Source organism: Osmia bicornis, chromosome 14 (genome assembly GCF_907164935.1).
Source record: "Osmia bicornis bicornis chromosome 14, iOsmBic2.1, whole genome shotgun sequence".
Lineage (NCBI taxonomy): Eukaryota > Metazoa > Arthropoda > Insecta > Hymenoptera > Megachilidae > Osmia > Osmia bicornis.
In genome coordinates this window covers 3,771,509-3,786,012 of record NC_060229.1, presented here as the reverse complement: position 1 = coordinate 3,786,012, position 14,504 = coordinate 3,771,509, and the positions used below count along the sequence as shown (strand labels likewise).

At 43.3% G+C, this 14,504-nt stretch overlaps 1 protein-coding gene across 16 annotated transcripts in view; it reads right to left on the bottom strand.

The window, feature by feature from the left end:
- Nucleotides 1–14,504, bottom strand: part of LOC114879978 (tensin-1) — a 118,701-nt gene that overhangs the window by 18,391 nt on the left and 85,806 nt on the right. For 15 of the 16 annotated variants that reach the window (XM_029195465.2, XM_029195466.2, XM_029195463.2 and 12 more), the window contains 6 exons: nt 13,368–13,433; nt 9,281–9,502; nt 8,758–8,921; nt 8,539–8,688; nt 5,932–6,229; nt 5,385–5,622 (listed from right to left, as the gene is read on the bottom strand). In XM_029195465.2, the coding sequence (XP_029051298.1) occupies nt 5,385–5,622; nt 5,932–6,229; nt 8,539–8,688; nt 8,758–8,921; nt 9,281–9,502; nt 13,368–13,433 (1,138 nt within the window). Of the gene's footprint in view, nt 1–5,384; nt 5,623–5,931; nt 6,230–8,538; nt 8,689–8,757; nt 8,922–9,280; nt 9,503–9,607; nt 9,785–13,367; nt 13,434–14,504 lie in introns of those variants that run through there. The other variant, XM_029195477.2, reaches the window with a different exon arrangement.

Below are 14,504 nucleotides of genomic sequence, written 5' to 3'. Positions count from 1 at the left end.
GTCAGCTAGCGTTGGCAAGTGGTAGTGGTATTCCTAGGTGGCTGATCTAGGACAAGGACGCGTGCACGATTCGTGGGTAAGGTGAGAGGGGACACGCAGGAAAGGCACGAAACGCAGGATTAGGAGAATCGGATGGTCGCAGAAGCAATAACCATCGCGGAATTGCGGGGATAAGTCACGGATGATCGCGCGAAACGAGATCCTCCTCGTAAAACAGCTTCGCAAGCATCGATTACGCACGCGTTTGTGTTGCTTGAAATTTATATCGCGGATACCGAAGAAAATGATGACTGGTGGCAATTTTTAGAAGATTGTACCATCGGTTTTATTTTTGATCCGAGCCGGAATGTTTTGAACCGTGGAATCTTAATCATCTGAAGAAAGAGGAAAGAGAAATACTTCTGAAACAGCATATCATTCTTTCCGAATGTTCACTGACGTATCGATTCCGAACGAATGCCTCTGCACGAAGGGGGAATTATTTTTAACCGGTCTGTTGAGAAACAAAGCGGCGTACGGTGTGCACGCTGACTCTCAAAAATCGTTTCCATGGCTCGACCTCCGGAGCCTTTTGTTCGGTCCCTGTCGAAGAAATTGTGCGGCGCAATCAGAAGAGAAAACGTTCCCCGTACCGACTGGATGGGGAGCGAGAAAGATAGGGAGAAAGGGTTGAGGACAGAGAAAACAGAGACAACAGGCCATTGTCTTGTCGCTCCGGCCGTACGTCTTCCTGCTGTTACGTCACCATTGTTTACTCTAACCCCGAGCACTCCCTTCGCGATACCTCCTGTACTTTTATTTCGTCACTTCGGCACCCATTGTGCAACCGATTCGCCCTTTTACGCCGCTCAACGGGGCCCTGGGGTTGATCTTGTCAAACGGTTCCTCTATGTCAAATATTTTATTTCAGATTTCTACATTTCTAAGTTTCTAAATTTCTAACGTCCCCAAGTTCCAATAAGTTCTGAAATATCCTTCTAAGCAATTAGATCGTTGGATAACGACCCGGAAGAACAGTTACTCTCCCAATTACTGTCAATATTGAATTTTAAAAAAATTTATAAGACTCTCAACTCGGACTTGAAAGCATCTGGAGAACAAGGATCGCGACTAGTATCGTCTAACGATGCTTCAAACGAGTCGTGAGACTCAGCCGGCAGCTTGAACGCAAGGCAAAGGTCAGCATTGCAACGTTGAACTCAACAAATTGAAAGCGGCTTCGCGTGGCACAAACTCGAAGAGAGATCGCGTTGTTCCTCTTAAGAGATATTACCGTCTCAGCGGCGACAACGTGAACGGAGGAACGACGGATGGAAGCGGACTAGAAATCGTCAGAAGAAAGCGGTATAATTATGACGTTCGGTCTTGACAATATCGACAAGCAGCATCCTTTTAACGCGTGTGCCCACCAGGTGAAATCTCTCGAGGCCTCGAACGGAAATCGTCGTCAACCGCGTGGCAAGTTCCATGTAAGGACCGTTTTTCCAAAGATTACGACCGGCCATCACTTTCCAGGAACAGACTTTCCAGCGGTCGACGGACCCTGTTTCTCGGAGCGAGAGTACCTGGCGACAGGCTGATTTACCAATTTTGGATCAGAAGTCTCTATTCTCTGCACACGATTTTCCCCTCTAGCGGAGCAGTTTCCATTCGAAGAAACGCGCTCCTATTTTGGAGGTTGCTTGTAAAATATACAAGGTGTATCTTGACACATCGATACCGGTGTCGTGAATACGGTCAAGGGATTAGAAAAAAAAAGAAGGAGAAAAAATATTTGGACTAGTGGATGTTCCATTAGCCGACGGCGAATATTCTCTTCCCACATCCTAAGACTCAAATGGCTACCGCCTACATTTTATCAATTAAGCCTAGTTTATATTGGTAGAGTAAATGGCCGAAGGCTGATAGAAAAATCTGTTTACTATACCCGTGGAAACGAATGGGCGAGTAGTTAATAGAATACGTAAGCAGAAATCAGATAATGGGTAAATTGAGAGTACTGGTTTACTCTATCATTTATTCTATTAAATGGAAATTAGGCATTATGTAAATTGATGACTACCATTAATGAGAATTGCTCATTGAGTATGTATATTGTATTAGGATGCTCTAGATTTGTTAAATATTTCACGAAAAATTGTAAGCAAAAATATCTTCATTTTTATCACCCTTTTTATCAAAATTAATGTTTAATTTTGAAAATATTCCCACGGATCTATAATATTGAACTCACCAAATACGTTCTCGACGTTTTACAACGTTCCAGCGAATTTGACACTCGGACTGGTTTTCGAGTCAAAACTGCGATCGAATTGCACAAACAGGTCCGATATATAATGGAAACATCGTAAGCACCAGGAGTTGGAGTAACGTAAACAAAATCACGCGCACAATTGGCCGTTCGAAGATCAGAGATTGCTCTGAGCTTGGTGGCTTCGGCGTCGAATCGCGCGAAAACTATCGAGCTCCTCCTCGTCCCGAGAGGCGTCCCGACGCCAAGAATAAACCGACGTCTCTCCCCACTACGAAAACCACCTTTCATATATAACCACCTTCGTTTCCGTCTCTCCCTATCGCCACGAAGAAACTCACGAATTAATTAACTCGCCAACGAGACAAGTGCAATTAATATTTGCAAATTCATTAAATATTAACGACCATTTCACGGAGGAACGATCCTCTGCTGGAGATATCTCTTTAAAAGGCGAACGGAATGTCGCGAAGAACTGACCGTGGAAATAGGAATGAGAATAAAACACGAAGAATGAGAGATCTAGAAAAGCTTTCGTGACGTCTGCAGGCACAGAAAGTCGATATCTTAATTCGATCATTCGGTATCATTAAGTAGAACAAGAATGGCTGAAAATAAAAAGGGTGCAAAGAACAGTGGTGTTCTCTTCAGGAAGCACTCGATTCAAGAGGGTTGCTCTTAATTTTAGATTTTCATATCGCCACGAGGTTCCTTGGCCCTGTTTTCTTAGCTCACGGTTGAATAAAATCGATAGAAAGAACGCATTAAAGTTCTTTGTAGTAAAAGAACAGTACTGTGGTAAGAGATCTTCATAGAATCAAGTGTACTTACTTCGCAAACGATTTCAAGTAAAACGGGTGAAAAGCGTCGGAGAAGAATTATACTCACGTGTTCGAAAGGTTGCAGAATTTTATTTTATGGAGTTGAAACGTTGAAAAATTGGTTCATTGGGAAGTCCATATTTTTCTTTCAACGCGGGGGGTAAAACTTTCGCGCTGACTAGTAGATCACTATAGCTCATCGGATCGTTAAAGTCGATCGTTCGCGAAGCGAGAATAACGCTCTTAGAATTTTATTTTCTATCGCGCGGTTGCACCGTGTGGGTTCGCCTAACTATGCTATTTTACTGCTCCAGGGTGAATCTGGAAAAGTTTCTTGCTGTAAGAAAGTAAGAAAAGAAGTGATAACTTTTTACGTTACATTTGAGAGACCATTCACTGCTGACCTATCGTAGTTTCTTTTTACTTTTGTTAAAAATTTTATTTCATGAATTGAAATTGTGAAATTATTAACTAATAGTACTTTTATTACACCCTCTATGATAGATGGGATACGATACCAATATTTAAATCACAGTATGGAATATAAAAGAACCACCCTTTCGACCAGAAACATTCATCAACCTCTATTTCGATACATTTCGTCAGAGACAAGAGAGAAATGAAAAACTGCCGGCGACATGACATGGCGCGTCGATAACAGGAAGAAAATCTGTGTCAGTTTGACGGAATATAAATGTGTCCGAAGAATGAAGTCAATAGAATCGATTCGAACCATGACAGTGACAACGTTTACATTTTACCGAATGGTTATCGTGAGCCAAGATTGATTTTGGTTCGGTCACACCCACGTTTTGGCTAAAAGACAGACGTTCGATCGTTATCGTAGTGGTTAACCGATCGTTTAGTAATTGGCCCAACCCATCATCCCTCTGTTTATCTCTTTCACCCTTGTGTTTTATCCGCAGCCCCTATCGTTTCATCTTTCCACCTGTCTTTTGTTTCATTTTTATTTTCGTAACCGAACCAACATCGATGCCTACCATCGTCAATAATTTGGGTCATAGCTTTATTGGAAGCATGGGTTGATAGCTAACGAAATGAATTGAATCGGAGTCGTCTCCCGTTTCTTTCCCCTCACTTTTGACGGACGCATCGCGCTGGTGACGTAATCGTTCCGAATATTCGAAATGGTTCGGTGAACCAGAGGGGAAGCGTGGGCGACCATTCGTTTCGTTTCGTTTCGTTTAACGTAGGTCGGAATTTGGGCTGGGAAAATCGGACTCGTTCCAGTTTTCCTCGTTCTGCTGGATTTCCAAATTTACCTACGGATTCCCAAGTTCCTAGGTTCCCCAGGTCCCAAGTTGCTAAGTTCCCAAATTCCCAAGTTCCCCAGGTCCCAAGCTCTCAAATTCCCAAATTCCCAATTTCCCAATTCCTAAATATCACGATAGGAGAAAGCAATCCTCCTAAGAACACCTTCCATCATGGACCTTGCCCATCCACCGGCCCGACCTTTGATCTATTTCCGGCCGACGACGGTGTGTCGCCACGACAAACCGTCATTTCACCTCCGCCTCGCAGGACGTATTTCCGGCGACGTTAGTCAGCCAGTTTAAATACATCGCATTAACTGCTAACTTTTCGTCTCTCTGTTTTCCCTCTCCTCTCTACCTGAATGCCCGCTTTCGATCACCGTTCTCACTCTGGTCGCAGCCAAGTCGTATTTCTGACTGCTTCCCACTGACAGATCGAGGTTAATTGGCTGCCATTAGGACGAAAATTAGTGCGAATTAGTCCCCGGACGATGAGTTCCGTCACTTGAATTACTGCTCACCAGTTTTGGTCTATCAGTTAATTAATCGTACGCAGCATCGTACCGTTATTCGCTCGCAAACACCCTGTTCGACTTGAAAAATCTTCCTAACCAGCTTGACAGATATCGCGAGTGTCGTTCTTTAAGTTGTACCATTAATCATTCTAATACTCTAATAATTTTCCACTTCAATTATAATTCGAGTCCGTTTGTACATTATCCTCTTCAATTTTTGTAGTTCCACTCAATTCACCTTCGACAGTGTTTTAACTAGCCTCGCCAGTGACCTCCTAGTGACCTGATCTAACGCAGCACCGTGGCAATTGCACCAAATTAGACCGTCGCGTTGTAATCTACTCTAATCTAACTTAATCGAGTGCCTCGTTCCACGCGAACTCCCTTGGCTCCGTTAGCTATCATTGATCAACTTCTTGAAATTCCCTCGTTCTACTCGTTCACCATTTACTCATCGTTACATCTCTATGCAAACCATAAACGATGCGAGTTAAACGATGAAAAGATGAAATGGGTCACTTACCATCGTCGCTGATTTCGAGATTCGTGTAGCTGTCCCAGTGTAAGATCGGATCGTGGTGTGCGGAGGCGTGCGGCACAGCAGGCGTCGGTGCAGGTATGGGTCCGTCTTGACGCTTGGCGTCGCTGGCGAAATACAGAGTCACCACGCTATCCGGAGGACATCTAGGATCGTCGCAAGCCACGTCCAGTTCAGATCGAGGGAAGGACACCACGTTCTCCGAAATCACGCACGTGTGGAACTGCGGAAACGAATACCGATCTCTGCAGATACCCGAACGATCTTTTTCTTTTGTTATCGCTGTGATCCACGTTTCTCCCTCCAATGTGTAACGAGACTCGGAAAACCGATAGGATCTCAGTAATTGCATCCTACGAAGATCGCGAGCCGATGTTACATTTGAATTGGAAAAGTTTGTGGGAAACGATTTCTGTTACGGTTCGAAGGGTTCTTGAATTATTCGTTTGTGGGAATAAAAGAATTGTTCGTGACTGAATTTATGTTTAAACGATATCATCTATCGGATAGCTTTTATCGCCTCGTGCCTTACCTGCAGGGAGAACATCACTTCTCGGCTCTGCTTCGAATACACCCTGTGGTAACATTTCACCAGAATGTCACCCCTCAGACGTAGACCCCCGAGATTCACTGTGAATTCACGAGCATTCGTCACGGAGTAGAGATCCGAAGTATAGACTGGAGTGAGCCCTTCGTACACCTTCAGGAAGGCTCGACATCCCGTGGGTTCGAACAGTGGTACACCGAGGACCGTGAGATGTGTTAAATACAAAGGCGACTGACTGATTCTCAACGAGCCAGATAACAGACCGCTGAAGTATTTAATGTACCTGCGAAAAGGAACAAAGAAATTTTTCAATTTAAACTTTCAACTTAATACCTCGGGAAACTACCATCAACTTAATGTAACAGACTAATTAAGACGAAAGGAACTTTTTATAAATTTCGTTCAAGGTATTAAGCAGAAAATTTTAAATTAAAAAATTAATTACTAATAAAGTAAAAAGCGTATCGAATTTCAGAATGACGTTCGCTGGAATTAAAACACTCGACACGATAGAGTTATTAGCGCTCTAATAATGCTTCCCAGAAATCCCACCATTTATATCACTTAGGTCAAGGTGAAACGAGCTTTTCTACCAGCTTTCATCAAGTAAGATAATCGTAACGACCAGTTTCGGTTACATCACGTAACACTCGAGGGAACAAAAGGAATGGTCTAGGATCGTGTCTGACCACGAATGGACACTTTTACGTCGTGTAAAAATACCAAAGAGATGGTTATGAAACATTGAACAAGTACGACATCGCGTATGGCCATGAATGGGCTTTTTTTATAATTCTTTCGTGTATTTACTTCACTCTCCGATACAATACACCGTGTGAAAATCTAAAAACAGCTGTCTATTATTAATTCCTGTGCTCATTGCACATGTTCCAATATACTGTGTGAAAATAACAAAAAAGGAATACGCCATGAAATCTTTTTGTACAATTTTTAATTGCAAGGACGCATTACCAGTGTCTGACTACCAATGGAATATTCTATAATGCACAATGTATCTATGTATACTCACTGCACTGTTCTTATATTAAATAGTATCTTTGTACTTTCAAAAAAAAAATAAATTTATTTGCAACATCCACGTAGGAAATTGAAAATTTCTTTCACCCTCCTAAAATTTCCTGAAACCAGAGACTGTATAACACGACGATAGATACACCCGATCTGACCACGGTATTTCTAAGAGACCCCTATGGCTAAATAACCCTCGTAAACCCTAACCACGTATGTAAACCTGTCAACCCTTATCCATCCATACGAAGCATCATCAAACATGTATCACTCGCTGTCGATCCAAAGTCCTCGTCGCCTTTAGCTTTCCGTCGTTTGACGCGAGCACGATGATCGTAATGATCCTCCCATCGAACGGTCTGTCCTTATACGTATGGAACGTCCCCATGGGCACGGTATTCGCCGCTTCTTCTTCCTCGTTCCCCGACCGATCGAGTTTCCCCATTAATTCCACGAGCAGCAAGCATTTGCATGTCGTTAGCGTGGCCGTACTCTCGCGAACGTATGAATCCATTATCGAGGGAGAACCTTAGCCTCCCGGAGCATAAGCTGCACACCTTAGGTGCCACCGGGAACTGGTTTTTTCCCCGGCGATGACCGCCGATCGTATCGGGCTTCGTTACGAGCGACACGCGAGTATTCGTGAGAGGAGCCCGCGAAATTACGGCCGTGAACGCTCACGATGCTGTATAATCGGCAGGTACTTCGGCATCATGCTACTTTCGACCGCTCTTCCGTGTTTGTCGTGTGTATTACAAGTCGAAAATTAATTGAAACTCGGGGAGAAAGGTGCCTTCGGTATCAGCGATACTTAGGTTTAGGCTTTCATCTCTGCAGAGACGAATAGTTGGCTACTCGAATGGTTTCAAAAAGGAAGAACCGTAATTGAAATTTATTTATTCATGAAAATCACTTGCTGATTGAAATTTAAGAAATTTCTCCTGCAATTGCAAGTATATTCTGGTATGTTCTGTATTAAAGAGATCGATGATTACGAGGATGACGAGGCTCGTAGACTGCACGCAATCTACCAGGTGTACAAGTACGAGCGTTCAAGGATGCGTACGTAAACCTTGCCGGTATTCTCTCATGGGATTTATGGGACTGTTCCACGATCATTTTATTAACGTTACAATACGGAAAAGTTCTAGCTTCCGTTTCCTATCAGAACGCTTCATGTAAGTACCTCGAATAAGTCTCAGTCCAAGGCTGAAAGCTTCATTAAAACGAAAATGATTACACAATTCCTAACTACAGATATCGGTGAATCGAAGAAACTAACAAGTTGAGAACAGCCTGTGTATTAAAAATAAAAAAATTATAATTACTAGTTCATTTTTCAATCCTTGACATGCTCATTAATGATGATATAATAATTTACGTAAAACAAAAAAGAGGAATATGCGGATTTACGAGCTAGTCGAGCACGGGATCGTGAGTTTTTAAACAAGGATCAAGGAACTTCGCGATTAATCATTTCCAGTACTCTTTCATGACCACACCCGTGAATATTCTTATCGTCGTATATCAACAACTAGTAACATCATGCTCTGCAGCCATTACCTTCGATGCGACGGAACCTGGAGGGATCCAATCTTGTCGTCGAGGAATCTTCTCATAGCGAACCTGTCTAACGCCTGGTCACGTCCACCGCATATGCTGCTGTAGTTCATATACGCAGAAACAGCCACGCCCAATCGTTCCTTGCTTCCCCTGAAGACAGTCGAGCAATGAGCTTCCGGCTTTCATAGAAAAGCATCCTTCGTCCTACGACAGACTCACCTGGCGTGAAGAACCACCACGCGATTCGGAGCACCGTTCAACCAGGAGTCCAGCTCCTTGCACAGGGCGCACAATCTCTCCAAACTGGGTGCCAATCCTTGTGGCCAACCTGCCTCCCGGGTGTTCGGTTCCCCCGGGCGACCCGGTGACGAAAGATTGAATATCTGAAAGATGAATCGATCGATTGAGTTCTATAAAAATCGCGAGTAAAGCGATAGAAGTCCAGGAATAATCTTGAGAATCTAGGAATTAAAGTTAATGAAAATGATAGTTTATTAAGTTGATAGTTAACGATGATTTTCTTCTAAAGAACTTCAGCGCAATTAAAGAGTAATCCCCGTTGGATATTAACTGCCTGAAAGATAAATGTTATGCTGAATGTAATAATTGAGTTTTGCAAGGATTATCCAACGGCGCGCCGTTTATCTTACCATCGCTTCAGTTTAATAACGATGATTATTTAATAAAAACATTACGCCCTAGCGAACTACCATTAATTCACTGGCATCCTTTCAACGCTCACCATATAATTATCAGCATGCTTCCCTCGCAGGAGCGCCGTAGCGTGTTCAAGGACCCCCTGCGCATCCTCTCTGTACCAAAGAGCAATGATCCTTTCGGTGACGTAACAAAGTTCCATTACTTCCGTGACGCGACCTCCGCCCTTTCCCGATCCTGTAGTCGTCGCGTCCGCGCCGACGCCCGGCGTCCTCGCGGGTGTCGTCGCCGACGAGGACGTCTGTATCTGTAAAAATCAACGTCAATTTTTTTTTAATATAACACGTGAAACGAAGTCCCTATTATCTCTTCTCTCGAGTCAGAATGCATAACAGAATGCGGAACAAGAAACCTTGGTGAACTTGGGCGCGTACAGGATCCTAACGACCATAGTATCCGGCATGCCGGTGCCCTTATGGGAGTCACGGTGTCACATGGAATCGACATGAAATCCTGCCGCTTTAACGCGAACAACGCGTTTATCCTGACAGCGAAGTCGGCGAAGAAGGATGCGAGGAGAACGCGGCACGACGGAATGACAGACTGGCTGGTATTGTGTTCCGCGGAATATCCACTGGTCCCGACGGTCTTGTCCAATAGTTGCACCGTGTTTCTCGCACACCTGACGTTTATCTACATACGCTCCTTCCACCATCGAGGTTGAGCCTCGATGTAACGATTTCTCAGCGAACCAGCTATGATGTAACGAATTCGTCCAGGTAGCGTGACTTCAGTCCGCGCCGCTTCGCGCTCGTCATTAGAGGCGAGACGCATTAGCGAACAGGAAGGTGAGTCCAGTGTGTCGAATAACGCGACAAAGCGAGGAGCGCGAGTAAATCGATTTCAAGGGCAGACAGGAAAAATCGGAGACGACACGAATAACTTCCTTGTCCGTGAATTACGTCTCATCTTCGCCACCTATCTATCAAACAATTCTACCGGGGTCACTCGAAAGATCACCTGGATGATTTTATCGATCTTTCGAGTGAAATTCTGGGTATCCAGAATTCGAGGAGACCTAGCCATCCTGAACGAGGACCATTAATCCTTCAAATGAAAAATCAACTCCGTCAGGCAATATTACGACTTACTCGTCCATGACACTAGACAAATCGTTCGAATATCCCAACACGGTGGATTCTTTCTTTGGAAGGATGCGAGAAGACCCCCCGTCGATCTTCGAATCCTAAGCAAGCGTGAGAAACAGCAAGGACATGCAAGCTCGGCTTCCAAGGAACGACAGCTGCGGTAGGAGTGCAGAACGTAATAGCAATTTCACACGTGAGACCGAAAACGGTGGGAGGGATTTATGTTCGTAACAGAGCGGCGACTTATGCGCCTGCGAGGCTGGCCACAGAGCCGCGGCAAGCAGCTCGCCGCGTTATGATCCCATAAACGTATTTTTAGAGACTTCCTCTCTTTCCCACCCGTTATATTCCACCCTCTTGCCCTGCCTTTTCATCTTTCACGGACCCGAGCTGCCGGCCACCCGATGCCTTTCTCCTCCTCGACCACGTGCATCGTTAAATTTTCAATTTGCACGCGGCCACGCGTGGGCGGAAATCGCTTCGCGATTCATAAGGGATGAATGAATATTGTCCAGTGAAATAAAGGCGAAGCGATCGGTATTACGCTGATCTAACCCGTTTCTACGAATTATTAATGGGTACTACGTTTCTCGAAGTGCAATTTCAAAGCTGCACGTGCTTAGACATAAGGTGCTGCATATCAAACCCTGCGATTTCGAAACATAGAAAGTCTGACATGATTTGATGACATAAAAGTGTCGTAAAATAGTATTTATGACATATCAATGCGAAGCTTAAAGTTTAATGGTTTTTCCTAGTTTTCTTTTTGAGGAATTTCTACAGTCAAATGTTGTGTTAGGCGAAGCTAGAAACGATAGCTATTGGCTACAGCATTAGTAGGAAGCAATTATTCGGGAGCGTGAACGTCGCGCCGGTAATGTCAATTATCGTTAATCCACGTAATTGCCGGCGGCTAATTTCTAATTGGAAGCATAGCGCCAAGCGAGAGTGGGCTTTATCGTTATCGACTTCTTTCCGCTCAACGAACCTCGCAGAGACCAACATACTGTCCGAGGTCCAATCGATGGTGTAACATTTTAAAAATTCGAAATAATGATGTCTTAAAATTGCCAAGATCAATAGTGTGTATGAAAGCTTAAATAGCCTTCATTTAACTAATGCACACCACGTATCAACCTAGACCCATTTGATCATTATCTACATGGTCATCTAGGATACATAGTTTCATCACCCATTATGGTTCCATCAACGAAACAATTTCTACAGGAATAGAATAATAAAATGAAATTAAAATTGTTACTGTCTCAGCGATCCATAATTTCACTTTGGAATTGCGAGAAAATTCTGAAAAATCAATGCACCCATTTTCCCATAAATTTTGCTATCGCTATTGGCAACCTCTTCTCACAACACTCGGCAATAACCATTTACGAGCAATTGTCAGTATTCTCTCACAACGTCGCGAGTTTTGCATTGAACGTTCTTCTCGACGTAAATTTTCACAAGAATGGCCGCAGTCTATGAGCGGATAAGGGTTCCTCGAATGCGTTACACGATTAACGTCAATATACATGGATTATCTCGACGGAGCATCGGTTGATACTTGCCCCGTTCATACGGTGCACTAGCTTACTGCCATTTTATCGAATAATTTTCACCGACGTCGACGTTAATCCGTAGAAAAGAACTAGCCGCCAGCCTAGGCGCTGGTATAATTTAAAAAAGTCTTAATAAACCGTAACTTGCCCCGAAGGTAGATTTTCAGTTTCCCTTCTGACATTACCCTTAATCTCTTCAACATGTTGCATCCTTAGATGGTTATCTAGAAAATCGTGTCTTCCTAGCATCGTGGAAAAATAATATGTATGGTAATTGAAGGAGAAAACTGGCGAACGTGGCTTAATTAAGAGCACGACGAAGATTACAAGCTTAAACCTCCTTATGCCCGATAAAAGGGTTGTAAAATACACGGCTATCGGAATAATTAGAACACTAAGAATAATAAATTACTGCTTTTAAGAAGGTTTGTAATCTTCATAAGGTCACTCGAGCAATCGATCCTCCGAGTATTTTGACTGCTCCGCTAGCATGAAATTTTAATTTCCTTCCCTCTTAAATAATCTTATTTGGCCTGCTTCCATTTAACCTACTTCAGGCTGATTGAATTTCAGGTAATTAACGTTTTGGCAGTAATTTTAGATCTGATTTCCTGCTAGAAATATTCTGAAGTACGATCTTATCTTTAATCATATTCTGTTACAGTTTAATTATCAAACAATTCTTGATGATTTTCAGAGAAATCTAACGTCAGAAAACCATACAAAAATTCACCAGGCGTCCGAAAGGTTACGCGCAATGATGAAATATAAATGACCTGTACTGAACAGAGTCTCGAGGGCGATTTTCAAGGCGACAAGGCCAATTTTGTGTGGGAATCGTTCTCGAAATTCTGAGGAATATAGGAGAGGCACAGCCGGTTTGAGTGCTGTTTCGAATGTAAATAGGGCTACGATCGTGTTTTTCCGCAGAATAAATGAAGGCCTGATGCAATCGGTGCCACGACCGATACGAAGACGATTTCACTGATGCCCGTACCAAGGCACTTCGCTTTAATATTAAATATTTAGAGTGGCCTGTTACAAATGCTACGAGTCGCGACTTCTTATCGGCGACGATAAACCTTGCGCTCGTAGCAGATCACTTTGCATAACGATCGTTCTCGTCGTATTCTCGACTTTGGTAAACGACTGTTTCATCGCCTGTACGAATTTAGAGAAGGGCAAACACGTGTAAATTTACCGAGGGTGGATTTAGATCTGTTTCATTATGGATGGGTAATTTATGGCCGACGAAGAAGCGCCGAAGCAATTTCGCGGCAGGCAAAAATGCAGGAAACCTCGTTGAAGATGATTTATTGAGAGAAAAATATTTCATTGTTTCTTTGGTCGAAGATAACTTATGACTGGCTAGAAAACACGCAGAAGTAACCGCGTAAAAAGAAAATGATTTATGAAATTGCCATGGAAGAAATTTTTGTATATATTTAATTAAAAAATAAATTACCTGATGTTGTTTGGATCTGGAGATGGTATTAATATTCTTAGGTTGCACCTCGTAACCCCCATTGTGCTGTAACAAAAAAAAAAATAATAATAAATTCAATGGTCATCGATTGAAAAAAAAAAAAAGGATAACGTATACAGGGCGTAAATTATTCCTATTGTTCGACCGAAAACAACTGTTGCATAAATACAGCCTATCCACGGTTCGATCTACGCCACGTTCAATAACAAACATAATCGATCTCGGCTGTTTCGTTTCTCGTAAATCTATCGGGTAGAAAAACAAATTTCGTCCGACGGGGTGTCTCGATTCGATTGGCCGATATATCGATCGTACACGATCTTATCGAAAGGAGAAGGACGTCGAGGCGGCGTCGAAAAGCTTGCTGCGAAACGACGACACCCACGCACCTCGCTCTCTATATGGAGGGCAGTATGCCAAACCGTGAATGCGATACGATGCAGAAGAGTCTCCGTTTTCTCCCGCAACGGCGTCTCGTCCTTAAGATTATTGTTCACGGTGTCCTGGCGCGTGTCACCGCAGCGACAGCAATTTGCTCGAAGCCATGCGCGTGACAGCGAGCTACTGTTCGAGTTTGTCATCGTTTCCTGAATGAAACACCGATCAAATTCTTTCTGAATATTCCTCTTATTCGATTTACTGATAATTCTTCATAAAATTTTATGTTAATTTCGTCCTCGAAATAACAATAAGGAATTTCAAGAATCGTTTGCAATGAAAAATTGAGCAATTGAAGATTTTCATTTGAAAATTTTGGGAGTTGTTCGAAATGTAGCGCAGCCACGTGTCCGTTCTACGTCGGCGCCGTGGCACCGTGCTCATTACGAATTGTTCCGCAACATCGGGCACCGCCTTGCTCTTCCTTCCTTCCGTCTTCCCTGTGTTTTTCTCCGAAAGCAGCGGAAACTTTGCCAAATGTATTCGAGGATGATACATCGACGAAAATCACGCCGTTAATCTCTCGCCGCCTGTCTAGCAGGTTTCGTCCGCCTTTCCATCATGCCTTGTTCGCCTTTCGATTACGCTCGTTCTTTTCATACGTCACAGAAACCCCTTCATTCAATTTAATTAAATCTTCTTCAACAATCAACTTTCCACCACTTCCACTTTTTCTTC